At 44.1% G+C, this 12903-nt stretch overlaps 1 protein-coding gene across 2 annotated transcripts in view; it reads right to left on the minus strand.

Moving 5' to 3' along the window:
- Positions 1 to 12903, minus strand: part of WDR25 (WD repeat domain 25) — a 209934-nt gene that overhangs the window by 74297 nt on the left and 122734 nt on the right. Inside the window, exon 1 of one of the 2 annotated variants that reach the window (XM_030215304.1) lies at positions 2868 to 2924. The exons of the other annotated variant lie outside the window; for it this stretch is intronic. Coding sequence (XP_030071164.1) covers positions 2868 to 2876 — 9 coding nt within the window. The 5' untranslated portion in view covers positions 2877 to 2924. Of the gene's footprint in view, positions 1 to 2867; positions 2925 to 12903 lie in introns of those variants that run through there. 2 annotated transcript variants of the gene reach the window in all.

Genomic DNA, 12903 nt, shown 5'->3' on the forward strand with positions numbered 1-12903 from the left:
TATTCAATTTACACAGAGGTACTAGGCAGGGATGCCCTTTGTCTCCCTTATTATTTGCAATGGTAATGGAGCCTTTTGCAGCCCGTGTGCGGTCTGATCCTGATATCTCGGGAGCTAAGATAGCGGATAGAACACATAAATTGGCCTTATTTGCAGATGATGTATTATTGTTCGTCACTAGACCCTTGACCACATTCCCGCACTTAGAACACATGATACAGCAGTATTCAGCGGTGTCCGGATTTAGGGTCAACATGACAAAATCTGAGGCCCTGAATGTGACAATTCCGGAGGATGTGGTGGAGTCTTTAAAGATTTCATCCCCATTTCGGTGGGCCCACAAACATTTAAAATACCTGGGGGTGAATCTGACTAGGGATCCTTCGGAGCTCTTTAATGCAAATTATAAGGGGTTGGGTAAAATTATCATGGAAGATCTAGAGAGGTGGGGAGATTTGGGAACATCATGGTTTGGCAGGATAGCTATTCTTAAAATGAATGTCTTGCCAAGACTGTTATACCTTTTTCAGGTGCTGCCTGTGATAATGCCCAGGCGATTCTTAGCTAATTTACAAGATAGGCTGGTGCGATTCGTCTGGGCAGGAAAGCGTCCTAGGCTAGCGAGGTCGCTCCTATATAAGGAAAGGAAAAGGGGTGGACTTGGGGTACCTAATCTTGCATGGTATTACAGGGCAGCGCAGGGGAAAGCAGCACTGGAATGGTATCAAGAATACCCGGACCGCCAATGGGTGCAAATAGAACAACACTCTGTGGGTGACAAACCTTTGAGTGCATTAATGTGGCTGCCAAAATCCTTTAGAAGTATAAATGAAAGAGCTTGTCCCTCCATAGCGGTAACGCTCCATTATTGGGATAGTTTGTTCCCTAAGAGACAATGTATATTGACTCGCTACACGCCGATAGCCTTTAATCCTTTATTTTTACCGGGGACGGCTACGGGGATCTTTACTAAATGGTATGAGATAGGGGTGAGAACCTGGGGCCAATTATTTGAAGCTGATAAGCTGGTATCTTTCGACACATTGCGGGGCAGATATCCTGGGGTGGAGGGAGGTGACTTTGCATACCGTCAATTAGTATCTCTCCTTAAAAGCAAGGCGGTGAGGGAGGTGATGCAGCGTGAGAAATTAGAATTGGAGGGGATATGTGAGCGACATGCTTCATCTAGGGGATTGATAGGTTCCCTGTACCATAATATAAGCAAGCAGGCGCCCAGTTACGGGGCACATAGGAAAAGCTGGGAGCGAGAGCTGGGGACGAGTTTGGGAGACCCTGGGTGGGAGAGCATAGAAAAAGCAGCTGTGAAGGTGTCAACCCATGTACCCCTGCAGGAGAATGCTATGAAAGTATTATATCGGTGGTATCTCACGCCTGCCCGATTGAGGCGGATTTTCCCAAATGCCTCGGGCATGTGTTGGAGAAGGTGTGGCCAAGAGGGTACCATGGGACACATATGGTGGAATTGTGTTAAAATTCGTGCCTTTTGGAAGGCGGTACATTACAGGCTGCAGGCTTGGATAGGGTGTACAGTGCCCTGGGCCCCTGAGGTGTTCCTATTTTCAGCTAGGATTGCAGGCTTACTATCCTGTCAACAAACTTTGGCAAAGTATGTGGTTGGTACAGCAAGGGTGGTTGTAGCTTCACAATGGAGGAGGGAGGGAGTTCCCCCGCTGGCTAAGTGGCTTAATAAGTTGAGGTATGTACGTGAAATGGAAAGATTGGTGGCTGAGCATAAGCAACAAATGGGGAAATGGCACTCTGTTTGGAAATACATTCCTGTAGACGCTCTGACGAACTAATATGTCTGAGAGAAGAGTGCCTAGTTAAATATATTAAAAAAAAAAAAAAAAAAAAAAAAAAAAAAAGAGGTAGTGCTCAGCGGTGCTCTCTTGGCGGAGAGGGGTAGGGGGGCGGGAGGGAGGGTAACCTCTGTTCTATTAAACAGTTGGGAAAAAAACAAAAATGTTGAAGTTTAAAAATGTTGATATCGGAAAGTTGAAACTATGATGAGTTATACTGTACAAAGCACTAGTGGAATACTGTATTAGTCAAAGGTAAATGTAATCTGCTGGATAGTATTTTGCATTCTTTGTGTTGTTTCAATGAACAATAAAGACTTCATACAAATTCAAAAAAAAAAAAAAAGGAAGGACAGTCCCTGCTCAAAGGAGCTTACAATCTAAAGGACGAAATGTCAAGTTGGGGCAGTCTAGATTTCCTGAATCTACATAGAAACATGATGGCAGATAAGGGCCAAATGGCCCATCCAGTCTGCCCATCCTCAGGGGCCCTTTTACCAAGCTGCCGCCTCCTCTCACACCAGCACACCTCTGCCTACCCTAAATCCAGCATTGCTCGCTACCTTCCTTCCTGCAGGTCCAGGATTCCGCCGCTTCCTGCTCATTCCCCCGCCGCCGCTGCAGTGCTTGCAGCTTACATTTTCGGGCCGTCCACGATTCACACAGGCACTCCAGGGCCTTCCCAGTCTGCTGCTTCTGGCCCTCTCTGATGCAACTTCCTGTTACGAGGGCCGGAAACGGCAGAGGGAAGTCCCCGCAGTGCATGTGTGAATCGCGGATGATCCCAAAATGTAAGCTGCAGGCACTGCAGCGGCAGCGGGGGAAGAAGCAGGAAGTGGCAGATGCCGGACCCACAGGAGGAAAAAGTAGCGAGCGATGCGCCGCGGCACCCCTGAGAGTTTGCTGCAGCACACCAGGGTGCTGCGTCACACAGTTTGGTAACCATTGGGTTAACTGGTTGTCCTATGGACAACAAACAAAATTCCATTTTAAGAATTCCACTTACAAAACTTGAGATCTCAGTAAAATACGTTTTTTATATTGTACCTCTTGCATTCAATCCAACACATCTTGCAACCACAGGTAAAAGACAGTGAAATACAGCATCCCTGCTATCATTTTTGATCACCGTTTCATTGGCAGTGAGTCTCAAGATGGAAGAGAAAAAAATATTAGGTCAATCTATACATAGGATTACAGAGAAAGAGTTTATTTGCAGCTGAAACGTAATGGGAAAAAAATTATTTCAGCATCTACTGTCTGAAGAACATTTATCATTGTCGCCTTAACTGCTCACAATTTGCTCTGCTTTTTCATGTTCAGTCACGAGTTCTATGGGGTGAAAATTGCAATTTGAAACAAAAAAAAAAAAGAGGGAAGCAAGCATGTTACTTGTACAAATAAAAATGACATCTCTTTGAATATTATGATGTTAAGCTGGAGATGATCAAAGCACAAGAAGAGAAAAAACAATCAATCAGAGGTTTGAAAATATGTTTTCTCATTCTGCAATACATGTTTGTTCCAATTTCTAGTAAGACTGTTCGTCCATGGAAAATAAGCAAGCTTTGTGTAGCAGAAACATTATTACTCAAGATACAACATTAAAAAGTAGTTATTAGAACTGAAAGCATGACACCATCCAAAGATGCCTGGGGGCTCTGGAAAACAGCAGTCCAAGCTGCCTTCACTTAATGAGCTTCTGTTATCACACATCACAGGGAATGGCAGGAGCTCATTAATGTGCTATAGAACAATTAAGCCAATGAAATTGCAAAAACCATAAAGAAAATGCCAGAAAAAATGTTTACGGCATTAGAGATAATACTGTATAAGTAAAGCTACACAGGCTAGAGTGTTTATAATTACGCAGAATATATTATTTGGGGAACTATATATTATTCAGGAAATCAATAATGCAATCTCAGGTTGGTAAATGACTTAGAACAACAAATTAGGAGCCTCTTTCACTAAAGGGTGTTAAGCACTTACCGCACAGTTAACCAGCGGAAACAGGTTACCATGTGACTGCTTTAAGGAGTTTTGCTTGTTTTCGTAGGTTCAACTGTGCATTGCTGAATTTTTCAGTCAGGTGGTGTGGCAAGGTCATGGAGTGTGGTAATGAAACTGTTAGCCAGCTAGTATGTAACACTAACCACATGCTAATTGGTGGTAACGGAGGGTAGTGTATCTGGGTTTAAAAAAAGGTTTGGACAAGTTCCTGGAGGAAAAGTCCAGAGTCTGCTATTGAGATAGGCACGGAGGAAGCCATTGCTTGCCCGGGATTGGTATCATGGAATGTTGCTACTATCTGAGATTCTGCAGGTACCTGTCACCTGGAATGGCCACTGTTGGAGGCAGGACACCGTACAAGATGGACCAATGGTCTGACCCAGTATGGCTATTCTTATGTAATGCAGCGCTAACATGAGATCACTAGGGATCAGGGATTTTTTTATACAAGTAGGTCCGGGGGCGGGGAAAGGATGCCTTCGGGAGAGTGGATGGATATTGGGGGATTCAACAATAAGAGGGGCCCTTTTTTTTTAGGTGCCACTAGATGGGAGGGCTGCTACAGAGTTTTTGTTTTTTGTGCTGAAGGGGGAAGAGCGTGCCCCGGCCTCACCTATTCAATATAATTGCTAGCCCCTTTAAGATATGCCTAGGAGCATCAGGCCATGGCTCCGTGACCTAATGCTCCCAGATGGTAACATAACCCTAACTTTTTGCACAAGTTATTATACAGGGTATAAAGCAGCTTTATAGTATAGTAATGAGCTTATTTACAGGCATTTGCTTGTTTTACATCTCATTTGCACCTGCTTTAGAGTCCTTTAACATGCGTTAAGCAGCAAATAATGCAGGTTAGTGCTCTAACGCAGCTTGACAACTACCTCTCAAAGGGCCCTGTTCACTGTGGTGCATTAGCGATTCTAACGCGCTTACAATTGAAGCACGTGCTAACCGTGTAGGCGCCTATAGGGATATTGTAGGCACGTACACAGTTAACGAGCGTACATAGTTAATATGCGTTAAAAATGTTAACACGCCTATAACATGGCTTAGTAAACAGGGCCCTAAGCAGTGGTGTGCTGGAGCCGGCTCTGTCCGGCTCGCAAGAGCCGCTTGTTAAATTTTGACAGCTCTTGCGAGCCGGTTGTTGTTGGGGGCGAGCCGGCTCCATTAGGGGAGGTAAGCATGGCAGGAGGGCGCCATCACAGGCCATGCTTACCTCCCCTGCTGCTCCGAAACATGCCCAATGATGTCCTTCGCCCCCACCCTCCCCTCCCGCTCCCATCTGTCTTTTTTAATTACCTCCGTCGAAGCGCACGCGATTTAAAGCCCTGCTGCATGCAGGCCGTCTCTCCAGGCTTCCCCTGCTTGCTTCGGTGATGTTCGCGCCCTTAGTCCCGCCTTCTGACGTAATTTCCTTTTTCCGCAAAGGTGGGACTAAGAGCGCGAACATCACCGAAGCAAACAGGGGAAGCCTGGAGAGATGGCCAGCACGCAGCAGGGCTTTATATCGCGTGCGCTTCGACGGAGGTAATTAAAAAAAGACGGATGGGAGCGGGAGGGGAGGGTGGGGGCGAAGCACATCGTTCGTTGGACATGTTCCGGAGCGGGAGGGAAGGGCAGGAGAGGGAGGAGAATCACTGGGCACGGATGGGGAGAGGGGGGCAGGGGAGAGGCTTGCTGGGCATGGATGGGTAGAGGGGGGCAGGGGAGAGAGGAGAGTTTCAGGACATGGATGGAGGGGAGAGCAAGAGAAATTCTGGACATGGATGGAGGGGAGGGAAGGGAGAGAGAAAAAATGCTGGACATGGAGGGAAGATAGAGGAAGGAGATTAGATGAGGGAAAAGGAATTGAGGAGAGAAACTGCACATGGATGGAGAAAATAGGAAGAAGCTAGATCCACTGGACAGTCAAGTCTGCGGAGGACCAGAAATGAAGAAGAAAGGAGGAAAGAAAAGAAATAAATGGAAAGGAAGCCCTGGAAACGGAGTCAAGGGAACAGATAGAGAGCAGCAGAATCAGATACTGGACCAGCATGATCAGAGAAACAAAGTCACCAGACAACAAAGGTAGAAAAAAATAATTTTATTTTCATTATAGTGTTTGGAATATGTTCACTTTGAGAATCAGGTGCTGAACGTTAAAAGTTTATATTTATTTACTTATTTATGGCATTTTATCCCATATTAAACATGAATTAGATTGGAACCTGGGATCATTTAATTTTTTTTCCTGGAGAGAGTAATGCATTGCCCCCCCCCCCCCCCCGGCTATAGCCAGCTCTGCAATTTTGAGGGGGGGGGGCGCAGAGGTGGGCGGCGCCAAGGTGGACCGGGGAGAGAGCCTGTTGTTAAAAATTTACCAGCACACCACTGGCCCTAAGTATGAAATAAAATGTGTAATTAAGTTAAATAAATTGGGGATGTTTCTCAAGGGCACAGACTCAGACACTTGTCAGGACAGAAAGATCAATGAATGGAGAAAGGTACCAAAAAGTTGAATCAGGCCCTTTCTCATTCTATAAAACAATTTTTATCTTGGTTCATTCTGCTCAAATGCAAAATAAATTATCATAATTGTAGCTGTAATCTTGTAACTCTCTAATTTTACTATTGCTTTTTCAGATTGTAGTATCCTTTGAATTCAGCATTTGTTGTCCCCCTAAATTGCATAACTCAGGAAGCCTACAATCATGTTCTACCAACATAATAGGTCGACAATCACTGAAGAGGCAGGCCAGAGCGGCCGAAACACGATTCGTGTCGAGTCCGGTCTTTATCAATAAACTCTTGCTGTGAACTTTTTTTGAGTCCAGCAGTAGTTTCATTGACATCATCCACCTTGTCACCTTCGCTGTGCCTTTCTCTTGGTTCTACCAACATAATATACATTACTTGTAATAAACAGAATGTTATTAAGGGATAATTTGATAACTGGGTCTGGATGGTGTATGTCTTCTATTGGAGAATAAACCTTTGTTTGAAGATATTGGGCTTCTAGTTGTACTGAGTTCTACTTCTTCCACTCTTGCTTTCTGCTTTTGACTATTGTGGAAGTTTTTCCCGCTTTGGTTTGGTTCGGTTCGATGTGTAATTCGATAACTGCCCACATGGGTACTGAACTTGTTTTTTGGAAAGGTCTTAGAGAAAATGATGTTACATCAGTTGGAGCTCTTTTCAGACAGGAACTTAATGCTGTATATTAACCTGGTATTTGAAAGTACTGCTGTACTGAAATCTTGTAAATCTCTGTTTTGATTGAGATTTATAGGGAGATAGATATAGGACTAAATGGCTCTGGGTTGATTGGATCTGACAGCAACATTTGACCTGCTACATCAATAGTATCCTGTTTTAAGGGCACAGCAATGGAAGTCAGTGGGTTTTTTAAAAATCTTTTTGGAAAACTGTGGAGACTGACCCTGCACAGTGCAACCTGGGATGCAACAAGTAGGACCAATCTGCCAAATAAGGGAATTTTCCCCTTATTTCACAGTGTGGGAGGAGACTACCAAATAAGGGAAAAATTCCCTTACTTGGCAGACTGATCCTGCTCAGTGCATCCCAGGATCCACTGTGCAGGGTCAGGAACTGCCATTTTCCAAAATGGCGATGACAAGACAGGAGTGAGAGAACAATGCTCCTGTCTCTTTTAAGGTACGTGGTGCAAGGGGCTTTGGGGGGCTAGGGTGGGGGTACCCTTGATACCACAGAATGTTTTTCTTTAAGTAGTGGGAAGGGGGTCTGGGAGAGGGTTGGGGGTACCTAAGACAACAGGGAATTTTTTTTCTTTAAGTAAATGGGGAGGGGATCAGGTGGGGGAGGGTTACCTTAGACACCAGGGAATTCATTTTCCAAAATGGCGATGACAAGACAGGAGTGAGAACACAATGCTCCTGCCTCTTTTAAGGTACGTGGTGCAAAGGGCTTTGGGGGGGCTAGGGTGGGGTACCCTTGACACAAGGGAATGTTTTTCTTTAAGTAGTGGAAAGGGGGTCTGGGAGAGGGTGGGGGTATCAAAGACAACAGGCAATTTCTTTTCTTTAAGTAGTGGGGAGGGGTCCGTGTGAGGAAGGGTTACCTTAGACATCAGGGAATTCATTTTTTTTTAGTTAAAATAAATTTCTATTAAGGTTTTTCAATAATCAAGCATACAGACAAAATTAAACCAACGTATAATTTTTTTAATAGTGGGGCAGGGGGGCAGGTTGCTGGGAGGGAGGGAGGGAAGACCACTAGACTACCAGGGATTTGAATTTTAAGTTGGGAGGATCATATCAAGGAGAGGGGCAAATGCAGAACACTACCAGTCAAGGAGGAAATGGAGGGGTCAGATTGGTGGTGCAGGTCAGATCAGAAGGCCACTAGACTACCAAGGATTTTGCCGGCTACTTTATTATTTTTTATTAATGTCCCCTTTCCTGTCAGTGCATAAGCCAATCACTGCACATGCATTGACAGTAACAGGGACATTTTGCAATGAGCTATGGGTTACTACCATGATTTTAACATGGCTGTAATTTGCAAGCACATTGATTACCATATAACAGCAGTAATTTGTTGTGGGAACCTCCTATTAGTAGCGGTGTGATCAGTGGCACTAACGTGTGCTTTTTTTTTTTTTTGCATCGACCCCATAATTTGAAGGACCAGCAAGCCATGCATGAGAAAAAAAAAATCCTGTCACCCATCAGAGGATTGCTATACAGTAATACCTCGGTTTTTGTTGACTTCGGTTATCGTTGATTTTTTCAGTGAAATATTTCTCTCGGATTTCGTCGGCGTGCCCACGCGACCTCACTGCTAATTTTGCGAAAATAAAGGGCGACCCACGCGTCCTCCTGCTCATTGATTCATATGGAAATAATTGCCTCGGCTTTCATCGGTTTCGGATTTTGACGATTGTTTTCGGATGGATTATCAATGAAAACCGAGGTATCACTGTATATATGATGTTCATCCCCATGCTCATTGCCCCCTTTGAGAAAATGCTACAGAAAAAGAGCCATAATAGCTTAAACAAACACACAGCTGCAAGCAACCAGTCAGCATGCACAGCAAACAAGGTGACCTAGGACTGATTCTACAGGTGCCAAATTGTCAATTAGGCAAACAGTGGGGGGTGGAAAAGAAAGGAAAGTGCCCTTATGAAATAGAGTACATTATTTTCCAAAAAATACACAGGACAAATTTTCAGATTTCTCCCAGTCGTTTTCAGATTTAATGACATGAAAAAGACATGGGTTATGTTGTTGGCAGCTCCGATGTCACTTCTAACAACAGCCCAGCCCTAATGTTCAGTCCCTACCTAATGATTAAAAACATTTGGTTGTATCTCAAGCTCCTTCTCAGTCTCAAACGAGTATACATCTGATCTACATAAATATAAAAATAGCCACAAAGTATGCTTCATTTGTTACACTAAAGAAACCATTCATTATACTCTGGAATCCAGCTTACGTGTCAGTGTCAAGAAAACTGAAAACTTTGTGGTTTTGTTGAAGTATTTTCAAAAGAGTTGGCTGTCTTACAAGCTCTCTAAACATGTGATTTGCTTGTTTTTAAATAGGTTCACCTTTGAGCTTACAGCCAAGAAAAATAAGTTCGACCAAAACAAACTAATTTTAATCTCAAGTGAAATGTGAAAACTGAGCACCAGACAGTACAACAAAGTAAATGAAGACAACTGAAGGTTAAACACTACACCACAACAGTGCAGTAGGAGAAAGGGTCTCTCCTCTAATCATCGGAGCTGTGTTGGATTTCAAGAAAGGCCCTTCCTGTTCCTAACTCCTACAAAATGGTGCCTCCAAAGTATGCTAAATATAGGGTTACCATATTTTGTCCCCCAAAAAGGAGGACACATGCCCCGCCCCCTTTCACGCCCTCGCTCCGCCACATGTCACATTTTCCCCTCCCCCCGTAACATACCCCGTCACTCCTCCTCACCTTACCTTACTACTGCCCTGGTGGTCTAGTGACCTCTTCGGGGCAGGAAAGAGCCCCGTCTTTCCTGCCCGGAGCGCTGCCCTCTATGCATCCTTCCCGTTCGTGATCTCGGCGCCGATTCAAAATGGCCACCGAGAGTTGAAGTTGAAGAGAGTTGAAGAGGGGGCTCTTTCCTGCCCCGAAGGTGGAAGAGGTCACTAGACCACCATGGCAGTAGTAAGTAAGGGGAGGGGAGGCTAGCAATCTGCCCATTTGTCCAGAAATCCGGACACTTGGGCAGATTGGCAAAACCCGCCCGGTTGCCCAAACATGTCCTCAAAAAGAGGACATGTCCGGGTAAATCCGGACATAAGGTAACCCTAGCTAAATACTACTTTTGCAAACACAAACATTTAGGTGCATTTAACTGACTAAGAACAATCACAGGATAACTCATGAAGTTTCCAGTTGGCCTTCTTTCTAGGTGTCCAAATGTTTAGGAACACCTAAAAATAAAAATAACTGACTGCCAGTAACTGCTCTTCCTGCAGTGCTACAGTTTAGATAACAGCTGAAAGCATATTTCTTTACTCGGGCGAACTACATTTAAACATGGCAGTTTGTTTATTTACTGTTTTGCTAGCTGGTCTGGCTATGTAACACATTAAGGGCCCTGTTTACTAAGCCACGTTATAGGCGCATTAGTGTCTTTAATGCACGTTAAACATGTATGCGCACTAACCGTGTAGGCACCTACATAACGTAGTAACATAGTAAATGACTGCAGATAAAGACCTATACGGTACATCCAGTCTGCCCAACAAGATACTTTACATGTATACCCGAGTTTGATTTATCCTTGCCTATCTCAGGGCAGACCGTAGAAGTCTGCCCAGCACTGTTCTGGAGCCAACATCGAAGCCCCTTAAAATTTACACTCCAGCCCATCCCTATCTATTCAGTCACGATCAGGGCATAGACCATAGAAGTCTGCCCAGCTCCAGTTTTGTTTCCCAATTACCGGCGTCACCACCCAATCTCCGCTAAGATTCCATGGAACCATTCCTTCTAAACAGGATTCCTTTGTGTTTATCCCACACATGTTTGAATTCCATTACGAAGTGACCACTTTCCGCAAACTCCTGAAGATTTAGCTCTTCGACAAAATCAAACATATAAACGGCGAGTGACCGAACTCACTCGCAAATGCGCAGTAGAGACTTCCTTCTCTGTCCCACCCCCGCGTCAATACGTGATGATGGGGGCGGGACAGAGAGGGAAACTGTGCTCCCCCCCCCCCGAGATCCCTGTCACTGGTAACCCCCCCCCCCCACTCGGCCCAGGCCCTCTGATCGCAATTAATTCAACTTACATTGCCGCAGCACGCAGATCAGCTGAGCTCCAGTCGGCCTTCCTTCCCTGCCTGTGTCCCGCCCTCGCCGACGGTACGTCACACGAGGGCGGGACACAGGCAGAGAAGGAAGGCCAGGCTGACGGGAGCTCAGCTGATCTGCGTGCTGTGGCGATGTAAGTTGAATTAATAGCGAACAGAGGGCCCGGGCCGGGTAGAGGGGTGGCGGCGGCGGTGACCTCGGGGGGGGGGGGGGGCCTTGGAAACCCTCATTCCAATAGTAGCCCGTTTTAACAGGCTCAACGGCTAGTATATCATAAAGAACAACATGCGTAACTCCACCTCTTCAAGATATCCAGGAATGTTCTTTAATGTCTTTTGCTCTCACACCTTCTTGTACCTAATGCTTTTGACTCTAACACTATCATGTATTTCACCATCATGTAACCAAAACTTCTGCTAAAATAAATGTATACTCTTTTCTATTCCCAATATTATGTATTTCACCATCATGCACCCAAAACTTGCTGTAAATCCAAATGTACATTCTTTTCTATTTCCAGTATCCACGATGAACTGTAAGCCACATTGAGCCTGCAAAAAGGTGGGATAATGTGGGATACAAATGTAATAATAATAATTACCGTTTTCATCTCCACCACCTCCCGCGGGAGGGCATTCCACATATACACCCATCCTCTCTGTGAAAAAATACTTCCTGACATTAGTCCTGAGTCTGCCCCCCCTCAACCTCAATTCATGTCCTCTAGTTCTACTGCCTTCCCGTCTCCGGAAAAGGTTCGTTTGCGGATTAATACCTTTAAAATATTTCTCCCTATAGGTGCCTACATGGTTAACGCGCACGCTAATTGTAGGTGCATTAAAACTGCTAAAGCGCCTTAGTAATCAGGGCCCTAAATATTTTTGGGTTTTATGCTCTCCTTGTTTGGATTTTCTATATGGTCTTATTTTGTATACCACCTAAAGTTGTAAGATAGTGTTGGTTAATACATGCATTAAATAAATGAGTAACGTTATCAATGTGAGCTACCATTAAGAAGTATTATTTTACTGTTGACCCCAGTTACTAATAACTAGGTCTCACTGCATAACATAGGACCTGTGCTAAAAGAGCACATTAGTAGTAAAATAACACATCTTAACAGTAGCCAACATTAATAACTACGGCCCTAAATGAAAGATATAGAAAAATAAATAAATAGGCAATTTTACATGATGTTTCTCATCTATTCTGCAAATTACTAATTTTGTTGTGGTCCAAAGAGATAACTATAATTAGGACTTCTGATTATAAGTAACTGATATACACCAATAAAACTGCTACTGAAAATAAGTTAAAATAGGTATTTAGTTGGAGAAACACCAGAAAATGTCACTTCTAGTACTTCTGACCCCTCCTCTGGCTTGTCTTGTACCCTCAATTCAGTTTTTGTGCCTTTTATGTGCTAATGACTCTTAAAAGCATCCCAAATATGCATATATTCTACTAAAGAAAGTATCCAGCAATAGCACCTGTGGCATAAAAACACTGATAAACAGCAATTTTTTGCACTTACAAAGAATCCCTATTTGGCCAGCAAATAAACAACTAAATTTACAATTTGTAAACACCTAAGAATAATAATATACTGCTAGACTGAGTGACCAATAAGACAATCAATGCTTTTGGTTCTTAAAGGGCACCCGTGACAGAAAAAGAAAGCTAGTGTGTCCCAAATGTTGCTATACGTCAATACAACCAACAACACTAGCAAGGGGTTTTAAGATTAT

The sequence above is a fragment of the Microcaecilia unicolor genome, chromosome 9, assembly GCF_901765095.1.
Source record: "Microcaecilia unicolor chromosome 9, aMicUni1.1, whole genome shotgun sequence".
Lineage (NCBI taxonomy): Eukaryota > Metazoa > Chordata > Amphibia > Gymnophiona > Siphonopidae > Microcaecilia > Microcaecilia unicolor.